At 48.9% G+C, this 25009-nt stretch overlaps 1 protein-coding gene across 9 annotated transcripts in view; it reads right to left on the minus strand.

Annotated features, from left to right (window-relative positions):
• Positions 1–20043: 20043 nt before the first annotated feature.
• The window catches only part of PTPRE (protein tyrosine phosphatase receptor type E), a 159897-nt gene continuing 154931 nt past the window's right edge, over positions 20044–25009 (minus strand). For 8 of the 9 annotated variants that reach the window (XM_051833517.2, XM_070058282.1, XM_051833514.2 and 5 more), the window contains one exon: positions 20044–22924. In XM_051833517.2, the coding sequence (XP_051689477.1) occupies positions 22850–22924 (75 nt within the window). In that variant the 3' untranslated portion in view covers positions 20044–22849. The remainder of the gene's footprint in view (positions 22925–25009) is intronic. The other variant, XM_051833512.2, reaches the window with a different exon arrangement.

The raw sequence follows: 25009 nt of genomic DNA on the forward strand, positions 1-25009 counted from the left end.
GTCACAGACACTTAAGGAGAAGGGCCAATCTCTAGAAGACCTGGCTGGCTTCAAAGAGCTCTTTGAAACACCAGGTCGTGCTAAAGACCCAATGACTTTTGACAAAACCACGAACATATCTGGTAAATCACTACAACCAGAAACTGTCCAAACGCCCAAAAATATGAAGAATCAGCACATGATGAGTCTGGAGAAAGGGGAGATACAGGAGGAGCTCTTAACCCTCAGGGAAATAACAAAATCATTAGATAAAGGTAGGCACACACCACAAGTACCAACGAGTAATGTGAAAAACATCAGACGGTCTATGGGAACTCCTAAGCAGAGACTGGAACCAACAGAAAATTTAAGTGGACGTAGGAGGTGGTCACAGACACCTAAGGAAAAAGGCCTAGCTCTGGAAGACTTGACTGGCTTCAAAGAGCTCTTCCATACACCAGGTCACAGTGAGGAACCAATGAATGGTGGAAAAAGCCCTAAAATACCTCGCAAATCTCGACAACTAGAACCAGAGAATACCCCAGTGCACATGAAAACATGGCCAAAGACGCCTTTGGGGAAAGTGGATTTAGAAGGGCTTTCATCACAGAAGGAGCTCACAGAAGCATCAAGGGAAACTACACCCCTGCTGAAAACAGGTAATTGTAAAGTCACCAAAACTCTTAAGAAATCAGCAAACCAAAAACTGGATCCAGCCAAAAATCTAGCTGACAGCAATAGATGGCCAAGAGCAGTGAAGGAAAAGGCCCAGCCCTTAGAAGACCTGACTGGCTTCCAAGAGCTCTTCCACACACCAGGTCACACTGAGGAATCAGCGAGTCTTAGAAAGACCACTGAAATAACCTGCAAATCTCAGCCACCAGAGCCAGTGGACACCCCAAAAAGCACAAAGAAACAGCTCAAGAGATCTCTGGAAGAAGACTTAGAAGAGGTCTCAGCACCGAGGACGCTCACACAAATGTTGGAGGAAACCACACGTCCACCTGAAGGACCAGTAGGTGATGAGAAAGGTTTCAAAGTTTCTAAGACACTTGCAAAACAGAAACTGGAGCCAGCAGGAAGTGTAACTGGCAGCAGAAGGCATCGAGGCACACCTAAGGGAAATTCCCAACCCCTAGAAGACCTGGCTGGCTTCAAAGAGCTCTTCCAAACACCAGAGCATGCACTGGGTCCAATGACTATTGACAAAATCACAGAAATTCCCTGGAAATCAACAGAATTTGTCCAGACCCCAGCAAACTTGAAGAGCCTGGGGAAAGTGGACTCACAGGAGGAGCTCTTAGCACCCCAGGAAATACAGGCATCAGGCGGGGTCACACATACACCCCTGCTGGTGCAGAATAGGAAAGACATCAAAGAATTTATGGAAACTCCACAGCAGAAACTGGAACCAATAGAAAATTTAAGTGGGCGTAGGAGGCGGTCACAGAGATCTAAGGAAAAGGGTCAAGTCCTGGAAGACCTGACTGGCTTCAAAGAGCTCTTTCAAACACCAGGTCACACTGAGGAATCAATGAATGGTGGAAAAAGCAGTAAAAAATCGTGCAAATCTCCACAACCAAGTCTGGAGAACACCTCAGTGATCATAAAAACACAACCCAAGACACCTCTGGGGAAAGTAGATTTGGAAGAAGAGCTCTCAGCACAGAAGCTCACCCAAACATCAGGGGAAACAACACACTCACCAAAAGCAGTAGAAGGGGATGACAAAACCATCAAAAGTTTTAAAGAGTCTGCAAAGCAAAAGCTAGACCCATCAGCAAGAGTGACTGGCTGTAGGAGACGGCTAAACGCAGCCAAGGAAAAGGCCCAGCCCCTAGAGGACCTGACTGGCTTCAAAGAGCTCTTTCAAACACCAGGTCACACTGAGGAATCAATGAATGATGGAAAAATCACTAAAACAACCGGCAAATCTCCACAACCGGATCTGGAGAACACCCCAATAAGCATGAGAACATGTCCCAAGACACTGCTGGGGAAAGTCGGTTTAGAACTCTCAGCACTGCAGAAGCTCACACAAACGTCAGAGGAAATCATGGACACACTAAAAACATCAGAAGGTGGTGATAAGGACACACATGCTTTTAGGAAATCTGCAAAGCAGAAACTGTTCACAGCACAAAATGTAGCTGACAACAAGAGATGGCCAAGGACACCTAAGGAAAAGGCCCAGCCCCTAGAAGACCTGACTGGCTTCAAAGAGCTCTTCCAAACGCCAGGCCACTCTGAGGAATCAGTGACTGTTGAGAAAGCCACTGAAATAACCTGCAAACCTCAGCAACCCAAACCGGTGGGCACTCCAGCAACCAGGAGACAGCTCAAGATAAATGTCAGGAAAGTAAATGTGCCAGAAGAGCTCTCTGCACAGAGAGAGCTCACACAAACGTCAGGGGAAACCACACGTACCACCACAATATTAGAAGTTCCAGAAGGTGGTGAAAAATATGTCAATGACTATAAGGGATCTGCAAAGCGCAAACTCGATCCAGCAACAAGTGTGACTGGAAGCAAGAGGTGGCGAGGGGCACCCAAGGAAAAAGCCCAACCCTTAGAAGACCTGGCTGGTTTCAAAGAGCTCTTCCAAACACCAGTTCACACACACAAGCCAGTTGATGATGAAAAAGCCACTGAAATATCCTGCCAAGTTCAACACCCAGAACCAGTGGAAACCAACACCAGCACAAGGAGACAGCTCAAGACAAGGAAAGCCAACATGAAAGAAGAGGTCTCAGTACGGACACGCAGGAAGCTCACACAATCAGGGGAAACCACACAGGCACCTGAAGTACCAGATGAAGGTGTCAGAGTCTTTAAGGAATCTGCAGAGCAGAAACTGGATTCAGCAGTGAGTGTATCTGGCAGCAGGAGGCGGCCAAGAGCAGCTAAGGAGAAGGCCCAACCCCTAGAAGAGCAGGGTGGCTTCAAGGAACTATCACAAACACCAGGTCACACACAGGGATCAACAGGTGATGGAAAAACTACTGAAATATCCTGGACAGCTCAAGAACCAGTACCAGCGGAAATTGACACCAGCACAAGGAGACAGCTCAAGACAAGGAAAGCCAATGTGAGAGAAGAGGTCTCAGTACGGACACGCAGGAAGCTGACACAAACAGGGGAAACCACACAGGCACCTGAAGTACCAGATGAAGGTGTCAGAGTCTTTAAGGAATCTGCAGAGCAGAAACTGGACTCAGCAGTGAGTGTATCTGGCAGCAGGAGGCGGCCAAGAGCAGCTAAGGAAAAGGCCCAAATCCTAGAACAAGGTGACTTGAAAGAACTACACACTCCAGATCACACTCAGGGATCAATAAGTAATGAAAAAAACACTGAAATATCCTGGAAAGCTCAAGAACCAGAACCAGTGGACACCCACACTGGCACAAGGAGACAGCTCAAGACAAGTCTCAGGAAAGCCAACGTGAAAGAAGAGGTCTCAGTACGGACACGCAGGAAGTGCACACAAACAGGGGAAACCACACAGGCACCTGAAGTACCAGATGAAGGTGTCAGAGTCTTTAAGGAATCTGCAGAGCAGAAACAAGACTCAGCAGTGAGTGTATCTGGCAGCAGGAGGCGGCCAAGAGCAGCTAAGGAGAAGGCACAAATCCTAAAAGAACAGGGTAGCTTGAAAGAGCTCCACCATATACAGGAATCAATGAGTGATGAAAAAGCTCCTGAAGTATCCTGCACAGTTCAACACCCAGAACCAGTGGACACCCACACTGGCACAAGGAGACAGCTCAAGACAAGTCTCAGGAAAGCCAACGTGAGAGAAGAGGTCTCAGTACGGACACGCAGGAAGTGCACACAAACAGGGGAAACCACACAGGCACCTGAAGTACCAGATGAAGGTGTCAGAGTCTTTAAGGAATCTGCAGAGCAGAAACTGGACTCAGCAGTGAGTGTATCTGGCAGCAGGAGGCGGCCAAGAGCAGCTAAGGAAAAAGCCCAAATCCTAGAACAAGGTGACTTGAAAGAACTACACATGCCAGATCACACTCAGGGATCAACAAGTAATGAAAAAAACACTGAAATATCCTGGAAAGCTCAAGAACCAGAACCAGTGGACACCCACACTGGCACAAGGAGACAGCTCAAGACAAGTCTCAGGAAAGCCAACGTGAGAGAAGAGGTCTCAGTACGGACACGCAGGAAGTGCACACAAACAGGGGAAACCACACAGGCACCTGAAGTACCAGATGAAGGTGTCAGAGTCTTTAAGGAATCTGCAGAGCAGAAACTGGACTCAGCAGTGAATATAACCGGTAGCAGGAGGCGGCCAAGAGCAGCTAAGGAAAAGGCCCAACCCCTAGAAGAGCAGGGTGGCTTCAAGGAACTATCACAAACTCCAGGTCATGCTGGAGAGCTGAAAATTGATGTTGATACACTTAAGGACATATCAAAGCAAACATCTGATGGAGAAAAACCTGAAATGTTCAAAAGAGTTCTTAGGGCTCCTAAGACAAAGCCCATAGAAGACTTAGTGGGTGGCAGAGAACCTGTAAAATTGCAAGGCAGAAGTAACCCTTCCCTGGCCCACATGAGGGAGTCCAGAGAAGATGAAAGTCTCACAGGAAACAAGAAGTTGTGCTCCGTGGTTAGCCCACAGGAACTTGTGGAGCAGAAGCCAGTCACCAAGAGGCAGAGAACTGTTCCCAGGGAGAGATGCCAGTCACCAGAACCTGTGACGGTAGTGAAACGTCTGAGAGTTTCTGCAAAAAAGGTTGAACCCGTGGAAAATCTGAACAGCAAAAACATGAAAGCTACAAAAAAGGAACATGAAGAAGACTCGATCGCTCCAAACAAGGTGAAAGATGTTATATTAATTATTAAGTGCCAACTTGGTGAATGTCATACACGTGGTTTAATGATTAAATATAACCTGAATTTATAAATGGATGTCGTTTTCCAGATAGGTTTCCATTTGGCAGTAAATAACTACAAGCAATGGTAAAAAATTCTTTTGGGCTCTACTCAGGGAATAGACTAATTTAGAAAAAGAACTAGGCAGTATCAGGAAGTGGAAGAGTTCTGCTCATCTTCAAGTGTTTGATAAATTAATCACAGAAAAGATGGGCAGTTCGGTTCTCTGGTCATTGCTACCACTAATCCTAGAAATGGGCACACATGGCATACAAGTTAGGAAGTCAGCAAGAGAGCAGGGTCAGCAGGGGGTGAGCTGTTCAGAGGCTCCTGCTACAGCCAGCGGGGTCTGGCAAAATAACAGGAAGATTGGCTTCTGCTTTAATAGTGATTGTTTGAGAACCAGGAATTCATTTACTGCCTGTTTAATGGGACATTTTTCTATCATGTGAACTGCAGTGATTAGATTTGACATGTCAATGTAGGTGTTGTGATTGAAATTGAAATTTAAACTAAATCCTGAGTTCTTATTTATGATTTATAAGTAGAGGTGATCATTTTCCTACATGGATAAGTAGCAAGGCATTACCTTGAATATCTTAGATGACTGGTGTCTTAGAAAATTAATGGATGTAGAATTTTTGAATGATTTTTCTTTTTATTTTTAAAAAATATTTATTTATTTATTTGAAAGTCAGAATTAGAGAGAGAGGTCTTCCATTTGCTGGTTCACTCTCCAAGTGGCCACAGCAGCGAACGCTGAGCCAGGCTGAGCCAGGAGCCAGGAGCTTCCTTCCAGGTCTCCATGTGGGTGACAGTGTCCCAGTACTTGGGCCATCTCCAGTTGCTCTTAGTCCACTGGGGAGCTGGGTTGGAAGTGGAGTAGCTGGAACACAAGCTGGAGCCCATGTGAGAGGCCAGCTTCACAGGCAGTGCTGTACCTGCTACACCACAATTCTGGCCCTTTCTAGTTTACTTTAGATTGTTCTCCCTGTTGAACTGTGAGATTTGTCCTACTTACTGACATTTTTGTGAATGTCCTGCCATTTGTTTAGGGAATGTCCGTGCGTCGCAGATGCCAAAATAAAACAAATGTGGAAGAAGGGCAAAGACCTGCATTTCTAATACCAGAAGAAATTATTAAAATAAAGAAAAATGAGGTCTCTGAAAGCCAGGAGCTACAAAAACCAGATGATGAAGCCAAGAAACTTACATCCAGGGGCAAAGTCAGTAAAAATAGAATGTGCTTGAGATCTGGAGGAGAGAATGCGTCCCCCACGCAGAACACAACAGAAGTGAAAGTGGAGGGGAGAAGTGTGGAAGTCTCCGTGAAGAATCAGAAAGGAGTAACTGGAAATACAGAGGTGATGAGTCTGAGATCCAGAAAGACCAACCTCAAGTCTGGTGCAGACTCTGCGGAGCATAAATCTGAGCAGAGAGTAACACGAGGGATCAAGAGACAGGCAGAAGATCCAGAGAAAGTAAGTATTTACTGTGTTTTTTCTTTTGTTTCGAAAACAAGATATTTTGATATATTTTCACCTGCGTGCTGCCAGTTCACACTTAACATTAATGTAGTATATTCATTTCAGTATATATTTTGTTACAGCTAATTTATTTTGTCTCTTGGGAATTCTCCAAATAGTTCATTTGCATTATGAAAACTTCATTCAGGAAGTAGATTTATCTAGTTACTAATTTATGACTGCTTGTGGCATACTTCGTACTTCATGCAATGATTATGTGTAAATTATCTTCAACTCCTCCTTAGTACAACCAATTTATGAAATCAGAAATCTGGCCCTATTAGCATTTCTTTGGAAAGACAGAATTAATAAAGGTTGGGAGGGCCATAGAGTGAATAGTAGCCTTTTGTGAGAGGTGTAAAATTGCTTTCAGCACACAAAAGTTGGATCTAAAATACCATATTTTGAGTTCAGCCAATGATGCTAATTTGGCAAAAATATAAGATATAGAATGCTGGTGAGTCCAGTAGTCCAGACCAGCACTTGGTGAAATAACCTAGAAAACTTCTACTGGGATTGCCAGAAAGAGTCAAGAAGCTCCACCATGTGCCCAGGACACAGACTGTGAGCTGTACAGGTGAGCCTGTGTTGCTGGACTCGGGCAGGAATCCTAAGGAGAGATACTGATAGAATATTCTAGAGAGATGGAAGAGTAGAGCTCGAAGAATCACATCAGTGCCTAGACAGATGTATGTCATTGTGCTTGGGCCGACTGGAAGCAGACTTCCTTGTCACTGCCCAGTACCCAGGAAATTCTGGGGCACACATTAACGTGTTTTCTTGTCAGGCTGATCTTGGTTTGGTGTCCAGCCACGGGCCTCTGGTCAGCAGAGATGGTATGTGGATCCCAGCACAGCCAGTCACAAGGTGGGATTGTCTTCCCTTTAGTGGCTTCTGTGTTTACCTCTCAGTTACCATGTACTGCAGATTTCATACATTTCTACCACCTGAAAGTGTAGACAGTAACTTGTACCTTGCCCCGATGTTTCAGTTGTTAACATGAATGTGTGCAGCATTCTAGCGTGGTGATCCACTTACGTAGGCCATTCACATAAAAGGAAAGTCAGGCTTTTTGAAATCCCGTCTTCTATCTCTTTCCTTCCCCCTACAGTCAATGATTACCTTATAAAGTTGACACTAAGTTATGCCTCACAATCCCCTTAGCTCTGTCTGGAATGCTGTTTGCTTGGTAGCTGTTAAATTGGAGCGCAGGTCCCCAGGACCTGGGGCTTCTGTTTTGAACAGGCAAGGTCTTATTTTGTTTCCTTTAGACTTGATCTAAATTTACAGATGGAAGAGCTGGTGTCTCCCACTCCCTCAAAGGGAGGCACTGCACTATTTTGGAGGCCATGTTTCAGATTTTTAGGTCACACTGATTGCGGGTAGTTTGACTTAAGACACTGAAAAGTTTTCATTCTGGCTGAATTACCTTCTCTTACATTTTTAGATTAGTGAATATGTATACATGTTGAAATTTTATCCTTCTGATTATGTTTAGTTTAAAAGTATATTAGGAACTTTTATGAAAATTACAATATTTAAGTTTAAAAACCTAGTAAAGTATAGTTTAATTAAAAAAAACTTTACCATGATATATTTAAAACTAATTCCCAACCACAAAATTAACTTTTTAGAATTGAAGACCCATATCATATCTAATTTTTGGGATTTTGCAGAGTAGAGTTGGTTTAAAAAAAATGTTCTTTAAAATTACTGAAGAGTTGTGTTTTTCTTCCCAAACAGGATAAGGACATTGTGAGCACCAAGAAAATGAGAACCAGAAGGCATTGTGACGATGTTTAGCAATGAAACTGAAGCAAGGAAAATATAAAGTTAGTTTAGTGAAAATGTTAGTATAACTTTTGCTATCTATGTAAAATGAATTCTGTAAGTAATGCTATTGATCTGTTTAAGAGAAATAAGGGTGTAATTTTCCAGTTCAATGATCTTCAAAAGATCATGAAGGGGATTGCTGGGTCTCCTAGAGTGATAAACATTTAAGAAGTGCAGGGTGGGAAGAGGGGTTGGGGCCACGATGTGGCCTCTGCATTACAAAATAAAGCCCTGGATATCCTCGTTTCTCACTGTGAATCTGTAGGGTCCTGAACTGTCATTGTTGCCACACTGAAGTCGCTTCTGTTTGTTCATGTCCTTTATCCGAGTGTGAGAGGCAGATCTTCCATCCTTGTAACCGTAACACTGAACAGTCTCAGCAAATATTAATAGTGGATAAATGACAAGAGTAATGCAATTTACAATGTTACAAATGATATGATAGGGATGGGCATTTGTTCCCCACTATAGGCCATTGGCCATCTGTAAAAAACTAATCTTTGGTGTCCTGTCCCTTCAGAGAATAAAACTGATTTGAAGGATGGCATGCAAACATATCTTCAAGGACAAAGGATGACTGCATTGTGGGATGACTGCTGTCTTGCCTTTTTTCATTGAGAGTGTGTCTAAACTAGGACTGTTCATCTGATAGCCTCCATCCACTCAGTCTAGCATGGTTGGCAAGCCCCTTGATTCCAAGCTATCATTTCCCATATGAGCTGCTTTCATGCCATATACTTTTTCTGCCATCACATGGGACAGGCGGCAGTAAAAGCCCACTTTGCAAAGAATCTCCATCTCACAGAGACCTGGCAGGAGGCCCCTCACCCACAACCTCCAGCTTACTGACACAGTTGTAAGTTAATGTCTCCTAATCTCATTATGAGCCCAGATTTCTTTCTTCAGTGTCAAACCCATACAGATTTAACTGCTGCGCATCTCAAATTTTATTTCCCACTTTCGCCCACTCTTTCTGTGTTCCCCAAATCAGAAAACAGCATTCCCTCCCTTGCAGGTGCTTCTTGGCAATCTTTCCCACGCATACGCCTTGCCACACTGAGGTGAAGACGGCAAACAGGGTAGACATCCCAGAATGCACTGTGAAGAGTGCAGAGTAGGGCTGTGCTAAAGGAGGAGGGGGAGGGGCCTTCAAGGAAGAGTGGGCAGGTACTTAGAAGGTGTGAGACACAAATTTTTCTTTGGGAAAAAAAAAAAAGTTGTATTTATTTATTTGAAAGGCAGAGTTACAGCAAGGAAGAGGCATAGAGAGAGAGGTCTTCCATCCACTGGTTCACTCCTCAGATGGCCACAACTAGGGCTTAAGTTTTGCCAGGGCTCTGCTGATCTGAAGTCAGGAGCCAGAAGCTTCTTCCAGGTATCCTACGCAGGTGCAGGGGCCCAAGGACTTGGGCCATCTTCTACTGCTTTCCCAGGCCACAGCAGAGAGCTGGATCGGAAGTGGAGCAGCCAGGACACAAACCCGCATCTATATGGGATGCTGGCACTGCAGGCGGGCACAAATTGCTTTTTAGGTTGGCCCAATTCAGAACCTTCATAAGCCACTGCCTGCAGCACCAGCATCCACCTTGGAGTGCCACTCCAAGTCCCAGCTGCTGCACTTCCAAGCCAGCTCCATGCTAATGCACCTGGGAAAGCAGCAGCAGATGGCCCAAGTGCCTGATCCTCTGCTACCTGTGCAGGAGACCTGAAGGTAGTTCTAGACTTGTGGCTTTGGCCTGGCCCATCCCCAGCCATTGCAGCCATTTGAGGAATGAGCCAGCAGATGGGGGATCCTCTCGCTTACTCTGCCTTTCAAATAAATAAATCTTTTTTTAAAAATGGGAGTCTCCGTTGCAAATGGGAATTCCTTGAAGACTTTGGGCTCTTCGACTAAAGGTAATTAAGATAGTGTGACTGGGATGCTACCATTTGCTGGACTTTGTAGAAGCCTTGTAGATGAGTTGCTGGGATCTGGCACTGCAGGGACCCCCCCAATGCAGAGTTGTGCAGAGCCGCCCAGATCCTGAGCGTCTCCAGGACGTAGTTGACATCTCCTTTCCTGGTGGCTGAGCAGCCAGGGCTGTTCCCCCCACCCCCCGCCCCGAGCACTCAGTGGTCTGTAGACCAGCATTCCATTGTATTGTTCTTCACAGAGGAACAAAAGTTGCCCATGAGGTAGGTATTTCTAAGAAACCTGTCTTGCTCTATATGTAATGTTTCACAGGAATGAAAGTGTCATTTGATGTGTCCTGTATTGCATGAGTCAGAATCAGCCTTGTGCTCACATAGCCCATCTCAGGTCAAGTGCTGAATTTGTGACTTCAAGCCCTGATGCCAGGCAGGGAGTCAGATACTCTCTGGACATGGCCTCTGCAGGGGATGCTAAGGGGCACCCAACTAAACCCTCCATATGGAGCTCTTTAAAAATTCTTATTTATTTGAGAGGGAAGAGAGAGAGACACCCCACAGTTGCTGGTTAACTCTCCAGATGCCTGCAGTAACCAGGCAGAAGATAGGCGCCTGGAACTCAGTCACGGTATCTCATGTGAGGGGCAGGGACCCAACCACTTGAGCCGTCTGCTGCCTCCCAGGTGTGAATTAGCAGGAAGCTGGAATCAGGAGCAGAGCCAGGACTTGAACCCGAGCCTCTGATAGGGGATATGAGCGTCAAATCCAGCAGCTTAACCACCATGCCCAATGTGTGCTCCCACTGGAGTTTTTGATGTCACCTTGAGAACACACTGTCCCCAGAGTGATGTGGTAACTGTCATCAGGGAAATGTAGCTGGTACAGTCCCGTCCACCTTCCCTCAGGTCCACGCATCTTAAAATCTGTCCTGATTAATGCTGCCTGCCCCAGATAATGGCAGGTGCTCCTTTATCATTTGCAAAAATTTATCCCATTTCTGGTTTGCTCTGTACCCTTGCAGGATTCAAATGCCTTCAGAGCTTAGGCTTTGGAGTTAGATGGTAGGGGTTCAAGTTTCAGCCTATTGCTGCTGTGTGACCTTGGGCAAGTCTTTCACTTTGCTAGATAGTTCTCCCTTCTGTGAAATGAGGCTATTAATGCCTGAGCTCACAGGGCGGCTGAGAGGATTAAGTGAGACAATGTGTGTAGAGTACTTAGCATTCTGCCTGCAGCTTGGTAAACATCAAGACATGCTAATTAGCATCATCATCAGAAGATGAATGTGTTTACCAGATGTCTACAGCTCCTAGACTTTTCCCTTGGCTCATAAATTCTGTATCGTTAGGATTTTTCTGTGGAGGAGAGAGAACCTGGAGCATAAGCCCTGAGAAATGTGTCTGTTTTCGTGAGCCCTCACACTACTGAGCAAATTGAGGAAAACTACCCAGACCGTGAACGATGCAAAGAAGCATTGAAGAGCTGAGCAGCCAGGTTCAGGGTTGCCAGACTCAGTCTGGTCTCAACAGGAGGAAAGAAAACAAGTGAGGTGGCCGCTGAAATCCGGTGCCCTGCCAGTAGTATTTTAAACATATTACTGACTCATGGATTGCAAGATTTTATAACATGCATTTGTTTTGTTAAATTGTACATTTCCAAAGAACCAAACTAAGTAACAGCTCTACTTTTTTAAAGCATTAATCACATAGATTTTATTATGGTCTACTTTTCCTTTAAATTATATCAATTGCTATGACTCTAACACATTTCTACTCTCTCTTTTTTTTTTTTTTTTTTTTTTTTTTTGGCCCTATGTTATAAAATTTAAATTGTGAACAGAAAAGTTGTTTTTATTTAGAAAGTGCTTATTATTGTCCTGGTGGGGCAACATAAGCTTTTGAGTGATTGCAATGATTGATTGCGTCTCAAATTTGCCTGATTCTTTACAGGAAGACTGGAAAACTTTGTTATATAGTTGTTTACATGTTTGGACGTCTGTCATTTAAAAGCTCAGGAAACAAAAGCTGTTATTTGTGTGACAGGCATCTTCCTATAAAATATTATAAAATCAAAATTATAGATAGTCTGTTCTAACAGATTTTTAATTCCCCCAAATGACTGGCAGTCATTTTTAATATTTTATTTCTCATAAAGAGAAAGGCATTTTAAGGAAGCAGTTCTCTTTGTAAATTTATGAACAGTTGTATACAGACTGTTAGCTTCCTGTTCTAAGGCAGTCTTTTTAACTGAGATAAAAATAAAATGTTCTCTAGTATTTTATGGATGTTAAAGAGACTTTAAATGACTTATTTGTTTAACTTGGCTCCATACATTTGTATTAATTAAATGGGATTGGGTGTTTACAAAAGGCTTAACAGTGTGACCCTCTTTATTTTCAATCATGATTGACGTGTAAAAAGCTATGCATATTCAGTAGCTACCCATGAAACACATATCCATTTCTCCCTCCCTACTGCTCTCACTGTTATTGCTCTACTATTTAGGTAGGAACACTTGACATCAGTCTATCCTCTCAGCAGACTTTAGTGTAAATAGCATCGGGAGCCAGGGCCCTCTAGAGCAGTTATCTTGCGTAACTGAAACTTTGTGCTGGGCGAGGGTGGGCTGGGAGCTGATGGTTAAAGTGTGGTCATCTTTAAAGGTACAGCCACCACCCACCCCTCTCCTTTGCTTCCATGCCCCACCCCCACCATCCCAGCAGGGGCCTGACACCACTTGGCAGGAAGTGAGGGCTCACTGCTTGGAACTTTCCCTCTGAAAAGTCCTGGCTAGCAACAGAGCCTCTGGTCTGGGGCTGTGACTCCCAGGCTAGGAAGCGGGTTGCAGAGGACAGGAGCAATTCTGCCCACCCACCTGTTCATTCAACAGTGCCTGCACGTGGAGGGCGGGCATTGGTCCTGGCAGGACACCATGTGGGGCCTCGCTCTGTGCCAGTGAGCTGACAAGGGAGGCTGCCAGTGAGGGGTGGGAGATCTGGATTGAGTTCTGGGCTCCTGGTTTTGGTCTGGCCCAACCCAACCACAACTGTTGTAGGCATTTAGGGAGTGAACCAGAGGAGAGGTGCTCTGTCTCTATTGAAAACAGAGAAATGGAGAAAAGGAGTATGGGTTGCCCCACGTCGGACTCCTGGCCAATGAAGCCCTTGGAGGAAAAATAGTGGTCTCCATAGAGACAAGGGGAGGTTGAGGTCAGGTTAAGCTGGACACAGAGAAGGGTTGGCCGGGGGTTGGGATGAAGTTAAGGAGGGTGCCCAGCCATGACCCTGTCGCAAGTGCCCTGCCTGCTGTCTGGGGCCTGACTGCCCCCCAACTAAGTGCTGCTAGCGCACTGGACATGCACACTCGGGACATCGCAGGCCCCGCAGAGGGAAGCCCCCAGCCCACAGAAGGCAGTGCTGTTTCGGGTCCAGATGTTCCAGTCCAGCAGTGACTTGCTGCGGTCCACGGGCTGGAAAGGCAGAGCTCCTTGGCCCCTAGGTCCTGGCACACTCATTTGAAGAACAGGAAAACAGACCCAGGAGGCCAGTGTGCTCTGGGAAGGCGGCCCCACCTCTGAGGTGGCTCCAAGATCCTCCGGGACCCAACCCTGGCTCCACTTGCCCGTTGCCCCACTGTCCCCTCCCAGACGCCTTCAAGGCTCATCTAGAGCCACGTGATACTTCCAGAGGCTTCCTCAGCCCCCAGGAATGGCTCCGTTTCCCGGGGCTCCTTTGGCCCTTGTGCACATTCTGTGCCCATGTATCTGCAGCAGGTCTGCCTCTTCTCACAAGCTCCGTGGAAGCAGAGGGGACACCTGCTGGTTGGGTGCTGCTTCCTCACTCTTCACTCCACCTGCCGTGCAGTGGACCTGACAGGTCCTGGCATGTGGGTGCTGCCTCCTCCTCACTCGGGCCAGGGGACGGCTGGCACGATGGATGGTAACAGAAGGAGCTGTGGGTGATGTGCTTAGGTGCGCAGAGCCCACACCATTCCCTGTAGGAGCCCCTTTCGATGGGACTAGTTTAGTCGATGTCGGGGTGCCACAGTGGAGACATTCCAGACCTGCCCTGAGGACATACTCCTCTGTGCAGGGCAGAGAGGAGCGGATCTCTGACTCAACCTGGCCTTTGAAGAGACCGGAAACCTGTGTGGGAACTCTGCACACTCCTGCAAGTGGTGCCCTGGGTACTGCCAGGACCATCTCAGCCGGCCTGAGGCTTTTGTTTCCGTTAAAAAAACTTGGGGGCCAGCGCTGTGGCATAGTAGGCTAACAGCTGTGGCATAGTGGGCTAACAGCTGTGGCATAGTGGGCTAAGAGCTGTGGCACAGTGGACTAACAGCTGTGGCATAGTGGGCTAAGAGCCGTGGCACAGTGGGCTAACAGCTGTGGCATAGTGGGCTAAGAGCTGTGGCACAGTGGACTAACAGCTGTGGCATAGTGGGCTAAGAGCTGTGGCACAGTGGGCTAACAGCTGTGGCATAGTGGGCTAACACCTGTGGCACAGTGGGCTAACACCTGTGGCACAGTGGGCTAAGCCTCCACCTGCAGCGCCGGCATCCCATATGCTATGGCCTGGGAAAGCAACCAAGCGGGAGACCCACAAGGAGCTCCTGGCTTTGGATCAGCCCAGCTCCTGCTGTTGCGGCCATTTAGGGAGTGACCAGAGGATGAAAGACCTTTGTCTCTCCCTCTCTCTCTCTCTAACTCTCTCAAATAAATAAATAAAATCTTAAAATTTTTTTTAAAAATTATATAAGGGAACGAACACATTTCATTTATACAGTTTTATGAGCATAGTGATACCTTCCACCCAGCCCTATCCCTTGCTTTTGCCCTCTTTCCTTCTTCCTATTTTTCTTTTAATTAGTACAATGACATAGTTTCAATTTACTTTATAATCACAAGCTTAACCCTCCACTAAACCAAGAATCCCACAAGTAGTCAGTAGAAAACCACGGTTTCTCAAGGGCATAGAAAAGAGCTGTAAACAATCAAATCCCAAAATGTCAATTTTACTCATACACATCACATTTTTGTCCTCTGTATATTAATTACCACAAAACAGGAAAAACACAATATTTGTCTTTTTTGGATCAGCTGACTTCACTGAGCATAGTGGTCTCCAATGGCATCCATATTGTTATGAAAGACAGGATTTCATTCTTATTTACGACTAAGTAGCATTCCATCATGTATGCAGACCACTTTTTCTTTATCCAGTCATCAGTTGATGGACAGTGGGGGGCCCTGGAGGAGGCTGTGTCAAGTCTGGCTGTGTTCTAGGTGCGGAGCGACAGGACAGTGCCCTCTGCTGTCCATAGCCAGGTAGGAGTCATCCTTCATTTGTGAATGTAAACTACTGCAACCATCACGGAAGACAGTATGGAGATTCCTCAGAAATCTGCAAATAGACTCCATACGACCAGCCGTCCCATCCTGGGACAGGAGAGCGTTTTCTGTGCCCGGTGCTATTAACACGCGGGTGTTTAGCCAGGCGTGACGCAGCCTCTCCAGGGCCCCCCCACACTAGTCCCACACGCACAGGTGGCAGATGCAGACCCAGCTCTCCCCTGGAGCTCTGGAGGGAGCCCAGCCTTGGAAGAGGTGTTTGAAACTTCTCTGATCCCTGAAAGAAGTCCAAGGTCTTATCTGACAGCTGCTTGTGTGCACGACATCCAGTTACGACAGCGCGTGGTGTCCGTGGCTGCCTCTGGGAGAAGGCATGTAGGTAGTCACCAAAGGCTGTCTCTGTAAGGAACCGAAGGAACACGTTCACACCAACAACAAAGGGTTTGTACCCTCTTTTTTTTTTTAACATTTATTTGAAAGTCAGAGTTAAACAGAGAGAGAAAGAGAGGCAGAGAGAGAGAGAGAGAGAGGTCTTCTATCCACTGGTTCACTCCCCAGTTGACTGCAATGGCTGGAGCTGCACCAATCTGAAGCCAGGAGCCAGGAGCTTCTTCCAGGTCTCCCACGTGGGTACAGGGGCCCAAGCACTTGGGCCATCATCTACTGCTTTCCCAGGCCACAGCAGGGAGCTGGATTGGAAGAGGAGCAGCTGGGACCCGAATAAGCACCCATGTGGGATGCCGGCACTGCAGGCGGCAGCTTTACCTGTGACGCCACAGCACTGGGACAGGGCCAGACTTTAAGACAGAACGCTGAACAAGGAGAGCACTTCGCAGAAGTGTGCACACATGGCAGCTGCAGTCACGCTGGGCTTGCAAAGTCTGCGAATACAGACCTCTGTCACCAGGCTGCAGCTCACAAGGAACCCGTGGCCGTGTTGAGACTTTTGTAGCTGAACGTGGAGCAGACCTGGAAATGCTAATCCTGGGTTTGCTACAGGCCAGGGGTTTGCCTTTGCTGTGCAAGGGTCTATAGAACTGAACAAGACTAGCCTGCAGGCCACTGTTGGGAGGCAGTCTCCCAAGGCGGCAGCGCACTAAGGTGGGGAAGCAGAGGGGAGAGCTGAGTCCACACACTCTCCGTGTGTCTGGATTTTTGTGACAGACACGTCTCCCTGTGTTGCTGGGGTTGCCCCATGTTTGGATGCCAGGGGCGGCTGGCTGAGTGGGACACAACACCGATGGTGGTACAGGGAGAAGAGGCTGTGGGAGTGACCAGCAGGCCCGGCCCTGCCTGGGGCCTGGCTGTCCAGCACCTGACAGATGGCCTGTGCCCCTGGGGTCCGCACTGCCCCACGCTGACACACAGTGTTCCGGGTCATTTCCCCGGCTGTAGGCCCAGGAGTGAGTGTGATGGGGAGGTCCCAGGGAGCTGGCACCCCTGGGAGCCAGCCTTCGCCCTGGGCACAGGAGCTACAAGCCAACGCTCTGTCTTGTCTTCCTACACCTCATGCAGATGATGGGTGACACCCCTTGAGGACGTCTTGGCAGAGCTGAGTCCCCAGCTGTGGTCTCAGTCACGTCCTCACGTCCCCTGAGTGACCCTGTTCCCTCCCTCCTAGTCTTGGGGCTGCCTCCCAATTCAACCATCTGGACCCAAGTTCTGGTTCCAGGCTCCTCTTTTGGATAGACCCAAACTAAGACAGAGGCCTTGGCCTGGGGCCCACATGGGGGGAGGTGGGGAGTTGCTTTGCAGGGGTGCTGTGCACAGGGGCTCACACTCTCGCAGTGCCGGAGGCTGGAGTCCAGAGTCAAGGTGACACCCTCGAGAGCCCTGGAGAGAAGGGGTTCTGTGCCTCCCCACAGTGGAGGCCGCACCAGGTGCTCCCCAGTTGGTGGACGCATCACTCCGTTTCCAGCGTCCTCATGTGGTCTGTCTCTGTGGCCTAGTCTCCTCTTCCTAGGACACAGTCACGAGGAGCAGGGCCCCCAAGGCCAGCATGGTCTCAGCTGTCCCATCCCTCACCAGCCTGCCTCCCGGTCGGGCCCCACGGGGAGGTGGGGAGGTTGGGAGTTCAGCCCCTGAATCTGAGGTACACAAGTCCCCTGGATGGCTAGCTTGGGTTTGGGGTGAAGGCCTTGTCGCCTCTGCTGAGCCCTCCAGCGGTTGGGAATGCGAGAAGTGCTGAGCCACCATCTTTCCTGGGACCCTGGGCACACAGTGGCAAGCTGGGTGCTTCTGCCTCACGGGGGCTTCCTTTGAGGTTGGCCGAGGCCTTGTCCCACTGTGGACGCTCAGTCCTTTCGAGGCAGTGGGCGCAGGCAGAGCTGGTTCGGTCTGTTGGCCCCTGGCTGATGCAAACCGCCTCTGCCTTCCATCGCTCTTGCCCTGTCCACGGTCTCAGGATGTGCCTGCCCGTCACATGTCCAGTTCTGCTGCCCCCAAGGGAGGGCCCTGACCGCACACGGAGCGCAGTGAGGTGCTGCTTGTCTGATAAGGCCTCCGAGACGCAGAGAAGCCAGCAACTGAAGAGCTGCAGCGGCAAGTGGATCTCATAGCAGGTGACTTTTGTTGGAGAGAGAAATAAAAGTGTTTTTGTTTGTTTGTTTTTTGTTTTTGTTTTTGTTTTTTTTTTTTTTTTTGTTTTTGTTTTTTTTGACAGGCAGAGTGGACAGTGAGAGGGAGAGAGAGAGAGAGAGAAAGGTCTTCCTTTTTCCGTTGGTTCACCCTTCAATGGCCGCTGCGGCCGGCGCACCGCGCTGATCTGAAGCCAGGAGCCAGGTGCTTCTCCTGGTCTCCCATGGGGTGCAGGGCCCAAGCACTTGGGCCATCCTCCACTGCACTCCCGGGCCACAGCAGAGAGCTGGACTGGAAGAGGGGCAACTGGGACACAGGCCACAGGAGGAGGATTAGCCTATTGAGCTGCGGCGCTGGCCTGAAATAAAAGGTTTTTAAATCATCCATTTATGTTACTATTTTTTTTTAATTTATATTAATTTTCATTTATTTGAAAGAGAGATGCAGAGAGAAGAGCAGAGAGAGAGAGAGAGAGAGAGAAATACCTTCATCCACTGGGCCACTCCCCAGATGCCTGCAACAGCAGGGCTGGGCCAGGCCAGGTCCAGTGCAGGAGCCCCAAATTCCATCCGCATCTCTCATCTGCCGCCTCCTGGGGTGCACATTACAGCAACCTGGAACTGAGAGTACAGCTGGGGGGGCTGGCGCTGTGGCGTAATGGTTAAAGCCACCCCCTGCCAGGCGGGCATCATTTCATATGAGCGCCGGTTCAAGTCCTGGCTGCTCCACTTCCAATCCAGCTCTCTGCTGTGGCCTGGGAAAGCAGTGGAGGATGGCCCAAGTCCTTGGGCCCCTGCACCCGCATTGGGAGACCTGGAAGAAGCTCCTGGCTCCTGGCTTCGGATCAGCACAGCTCTGGCTGTTGAGCGGCTATGTGGGGAGTGAACCAGTGGATGGAAGACCTTTCTCTCTCTCTGCCTCTCTGTAACTCTGCCTGTCAAATAAATTAAATTTAAAAAAAAAAAGTACAGCTGGTACTTGAGCCCAGGATCCAATATGGTGCTGGTATTCTCTAGTGGTATTTTTTTTTTTTTTTTTTTTTTTTTTAGGATTTGTTTGTTCATTTGAAAGTCAGTTTCAGAGAAAGAGACAGATCTTCCGCCTGCTGGTTTACTCCCCAGATGGCTGTAACGTTAAGGGCTGGGCCAGGAGCCAAGAGCTTCATTCAGGTCTCCCACGTTCATGGCAGGGGCCCAAGCATTTGGGCCATCCTCTTCTGCTTTTCCTAGGCCATTAGCAGGGAGCGGGATGGGAAGTGGAGCAGGTGGGACTCGAACCAATGCCCATATGGGATGCTGGTGCTGCAGGCAGTGGTTTTACCTGCTACACCACAATGGTGGCCTCCTCAAGTATCATCCTAACCACCACACCAACCACTTGCTTCAATCATCCATTTACATAACAGGGCTCATAAAACATGTCAAATGCACCAAATAGCAAAAGGAACAGGTCTAAATTCCACATTAATTCCAGAGCAACAGAAAGGAAAATAATGGGTGTGGGGAGGTTGTGGAGGGAGGACAGGAGGGGAGCACCAGGAGCGAGAGGGCTGGGGCCCATCAGGGACGCACGGATGTGCCAGGAGAGGGGCTGGAGGGAGGCCCAGCGGGCTGTGGGTTACGGAGAAAGCATCGTGAGGACTGACCGTGGACTTTAAGGCAGCTGTCGTCTCCCTCCGCAAACTGGAGACAGCACTGCCCAGGGCTCAGGTGCTGCTGGGACCGGGGAGGAGCAGGCTCCCTGGAGCGCGCTCTGGGACTCTGTCTGCAGATCCACTGAGAGCTGGCCCCCACCCCCACCCCGCCCGGCAGCCATGCGCCCACTCCCACCTCTGCAGCTGCTTCTGTGCAGGTCGGGGCTACATTTGCTAAGTCCTGAAATGAATGATCTTTGGAAACCAAGTCTCACCTCCTAAGGAAAGTCGTGGCATAACGACTTAAGGCACACGAGTGAAACGGAGAAACCAGAAGAATGAGACACAGGCAAGTAATCAAAGTAGAAGTTTATCCTTGCATCACAATGCTTTCAGATCTTGCAATTCGCACATACAAAGAATTCAGCAACATTCACTGGCATTACAGTGAGAGCAAGATCAAATTATAAACGGACTAAAAGGAAACAGGAGCGTTGGAACCGGAACTGTAGTGCACACATACAAAGATTGCACATAAATTAGACACGACTTAGTGAAAGCAAAGAGTATCAGTAATTAATCATACATGTTTTAAAAAATGACACAGGCATGTTCCCATGAAGAAACACAGCTCTCGGACTCATTTTTACAAGTCTCTAAAAGCACATAAAAATATCTTTGAAGACACCGGTAGGCGCTCCTCCTTCATCTGGCACAGGGGGAGAATGGCCAAGTGGTCACACGGTGACCGGCAGGCTGCAGACCAGAGTCAGTCTTCTGATCGCTTCTAGCGTCAGAATGCAACTGCACACCACGGAGAGAGACGCGAGAGGGGGCGTGGCGGCGTCCACTGGGGGCCATCCTGTTCTGTCCACTTGACTTGCTCTCACTGAAGGGGGTGAGCCTGGACGTTCCAGGCCACACAGTGGAGACGCACAAGTCCCCAGTCGCTTCTCCTCTCCCCGCACAGCTGCTGCAAGGCCAGGAAATGGCCCGGGGCCAGGAGGCTGCAGCCCCCCTCGGAAGGGAAGGGCTGCCCCTACCTGGGGAGCCCAATCCTGGCCCAGGGAGTGAGGCTTCTGCGTCGCTTCTGGAATGGGAAGCGACTGGGAAGAGGCAGACACCTGGGGATGGCCCAGGGGCCAGGGACACACAGAGGAGGGCTCTCTCCTGAGGACACCCTAAAAAGGTCCACCTTAAAGGATTCTTGATACAAGAGACACCGGTGAGACCATCAAAGGCATCAAAGACCCGACTAAGAGCTGCTGCACTGGGGCCAAGTCCATGTCCCCCGACCGTGACCTGGGACTGTGGGGGCAGTGACCAGCCGGAGTCACGGCCACCCTAACAAGCAGGCTCTGTGTCCAGGGCTCAGGGGCTGAAGGACCCCACTTCCTTCTCCCTCCTTCCATCGAAGAAAGGCATTGGGGCTTGGGGTTTTCACAGTGGCAACACCCAGGGCCACCCCGTTTTCCTCTTCCTTCTACACGCCGTCACAGTGCAGAGGGGAGGGGCGCCTCCGGCAGCAGTGCGGAAGCCAGGGCTGGAGCTGCTGGTGTCCGTGGTGACGCACAGTGTGCCCTCCTCCGTCCAGCGCTGCCCTCAGGTGGGGCTCAGGCAGTGGACAGTTAGCAGCGTGGGCACCTGTGAGCCCACTGTCACAGCCATGACTTACCCTGCAGGTGCACCTGCACGCGTGACACACGAGAAGGCATGACCGTGTGGCAGCAGGGCTGATCAGTTATGAATGAAAACGTCACGTAGCTTTATCTTTTGAAAAGCAAAAGAGGCACCAAAGCCGCACGTAGCAAACGCTTTCAGTAAGCCAGACCAGCTGTCTCTCCTTTTGTGTTGTGCTCATTTGCTGGGTATCTAGCGGCCACAGAAAGAGGACTGCTACTGAACTGATGTTCCCACACTCACACCTCCCCACCTTTTTCTGTCCCTAAGCCAGTCCTGTGAATGGGATCTTTACATTATCCAGTGTCAAAGGTCGAAGGTCTCAGCAGTTTTTCTGTTGCAAAATAAGCTAGCCTTTAGAGTACGCATTTCACCCTCTTTCTTTTATTAAACAGGAAGTGAGACTTTAAAAAACTGTATAAATCTAAACTTTAAGGTTTCTCTTCTTACAAACCCTTGGCTTTTACAAGAAATAGTTAAACACCAAAGTGCTTTCCAGAAAATGTAAAGTCTGCTTGTTTGGGTTCTCCCACTGTTTCTACCCGGAAGTTTGCTCCTGGATTCTGTGTGTCCTGGTCTCTCGGCTTCACCTGAACGTCTGGACAGGAAGTGCTTTGCTGGTGAGCCTGCAGGCGGGCCTCAAGACCTGCACAGGCAGCTGGGGCGGACCGGGAGGAGAGGCAGAAATGCAGTTGGCTGGATTCTCTGAGTCGAACGGATGGACAGACGGACAGCAAGCACTGGGAGCACGGTGCCAGCGGCTGGTTTTGCTGTACCCCAGGCCGTGGACGAGAGGAACGGGATCGGCCCAGTGTCTGCATCTCACCCAGACAAGGCGGGGTAGACGTGGCCTTGAACGAATGCCTTTGCAAACACGACAGCGCAGCCTCCAGCTACTGTACTGTGTTTCAGACCTGAATTTCGGCTGAAAAGTCTTCTTTGATCTCAAAAATGTGTAGGTAAGCCCCATGGGCTGGGAGGGCGACTTGCCCAGAGCCTCTGTTCACAACGTTACCCTCACAGTTTGCCTTCAGAAATGCTGCTGCCCAGGGAGGGAAGCTGAGAGCTAGGAGGGTGAACCTGAACTTTCACCTGAACTCTGAGTCCTCCCCTGGGTTCTTACCGGGGACCTTGTGTCCAGCGTCTCGCGTAAGCACACCGAGCGTCTGAGACTGACGACACGCACAGGTGCCAGACGTGGGGAAACCAAGTGGCATAATCTAATGAAACAGCAACATGTTTACTGATATTAGCAGAAATATATATTTTGTGGCATAGTATTTGACCTTAATACATTACTCCAAGTTTAGAAAAGGGTATTTAAGATTTAATGACTTTATCACAGGTAGTCTTGGAAGCATAACAAAATATACACAGAGAGAAACGAGGAAGGATCTTAATGTGAACTACGAAATAAATTAATGTGTTTTTACAAAATATACTGACCATTAAATTAAAAAATAGTTTAAGGCAGGAATCTTCATTTGAAATTAGCATAATCAGAAAATATATCAATAAAATCTTGTACCACTTTGTAGCAGAATTCATACTGTTCCTAAAAAGAAAAACAAGAGGGCATTAACATGTTTCCCAAAAAGTGCTTGATTAACTTAAACAGGAGAAACATTCACAAACAAGCTGTCATCTGAGTGTTTAGAGGAATGTGCCACCCCTTACGCACAGCAGTTCTGTTACGTAATTCGGATTTCAGGCACAGGAAAACTTCAAGGCAAGCTATCTCCCACACAGAGTGTATTCAGCATAGTCTGAGTACAACGTCTTTGGTTCTCACATTAACTCGGAAAACAACTCCTTTATGTATAGCAAACATTGTCACACAGACTACATAACGTGACAAAAGTTCATCCATAAAGGCCCAGGTGGAAGTCTGGATGGTTCTAGGCCTACATTCACGCTACAAAGGGGATGCGGTTTTATGTGAAGGTTCCTAGAACTCTAGAGAAGAAGCACTACTTTTGTGGAAGGTCATTGCTTTTAGAACACCTTGGCGTACAGAGAAACTGGCAGAGGAGGGGGCCTCGAAGGCTCGGTAGTGACAGGCAGCTTCCAACCTGCCTGGGCTCCAGGGTCTGGCTCCCGGCACACCCTGCGTGGGACACGGCACGTGGGCCTGTGAGAAGGGCTACAGCAGCCCCCTCTCCTTCCCAGCACCTTGGGGTCAGCCTCTTCCCACGCGTGGTCCACAAGGGTCCGGAGACTCTGGGCTTTAGAACTTGGGCCAGCTAAGCCCTCCCCCCAGTTAGTCTGGCCAGGAATGGGTGGAGTTGGTGTTCTAGAGATAGAAAAGTTGGGTCAAGAACTTCTGTCTTGGGGCCAGCGCTGTGACACAGCGGGTGAAGCTGCCACCAGCGGCACCTGCATCCCAATCTTACATGGGTGCTGGTTCGAGTCCTGGCTGCTCCACTTCCTATCCAGTTGCCTGCTAATGCGCCTGGGAAAGCAGTAGAAGATGGACAAGTGCTTGGATCCCTGCACCCACGAGGGAGACCCGGAAGAAGCTCCTGTCTCCTGGCTTCAGACTGGCCCAGCTCTGGCCCTTGCAGCCATTTGGGGAGTGAACAAGTGGGTGGAAGACCTCTCTCTCTGCCTCTCCCTCCTTCCTTCCTTCCCTCCCTTCCTCTCCCTCCCTCTGTCTATCTCTCTGTCTCTCTTCCTTCAACTCTACCTTTCAAATAAATATTTTTAAAAAATGAAAACTTCTGGTGTTGTGACAGAGCAGGCAAAGCTGCCCCCTGCGGCACCAGCATTCCACGTGGGTGCTGGTTCACGTTCCGGCTGCTCTACCTCTGACCCAGCTCCCTGCTAATGCACCTGGGAAAGCAGCAGAAGGTATCCCGAGTGCTTGGGCCGCTGCACCTACATGGGAGACCTGGATGAAACGGCTGGCTCCTGGCTTCAGCCTGGCCCAGCCCCAGCTGTTAACAGCCATCTGGGGAGTGAAGCAGCAGACGGAAGATCTCTTTGTCTTCTAACTTTGCCTTTCAAATAAATAAATAAATATTTAAAAAAATGATCATTGGTCTTACACTGGGGAAGGAACGTCTGGCCCATGGACGCTGTAAGACCCGCAAGATCATTTGATCTGGCCCTGCCCAGGCAATCACAGGCAGTACTCCAAGTTCACCATGTCTATAGCAAGCGAACTCTTAAAGCGGTAGTTTTGTAGGGCCCATGAGTGACGCTGTAAATACCCATGGAGTCCTTGGCAGGAAAAGGGTTCCCCACCCCTGTTAAGAGAACACGAAGGCTCTGGGGAGCAAAAACAGGCTGACTGTACACTCGCCTTCAGCTGCCAAGATTCCCGCGGGAGCACAAAGCTCCCGGAGGACACAGGAGGGGGATTTTCCAAAGCAATGCTGAACAACCAGGCCAGTGCTGCGTGCCCCCCACACACCGGCTTCTGGCCCGACCTCTCCGACACCCCCACTGGCTGGCTCTGATCCGGGAGGGCGGTGGCGGCGGTCACCATCTCTCGGCCTCCACAGCAGACGTGCATGCCAACTGCTCACCGCCCCATCTGCTTCTTGAGCACAAGGACTGGGGGCCAGGGGTCAGCCCTCGGCAGGACGCTGGCATGACACAGGCCATGCCGCCAGTCACACCGGTGGCCATTTCCGAT

The sequence above is a fragment of the Oryctolagus cuniculus genome, chromosome 15 (assembly GCF_964237555.1).
Source record: "Oryctolagus cuniculus chromosome 15, mOryCun1.1, whole genome shotgun sequence".
NCBI classification, from domain to species: domain Eukaryota; kingdom Metazoa; phylum Chordata; class Mammalia; order Lagomorpha; family Leporidae; genus Oryctolagus; species Oryctolagus cuniculus.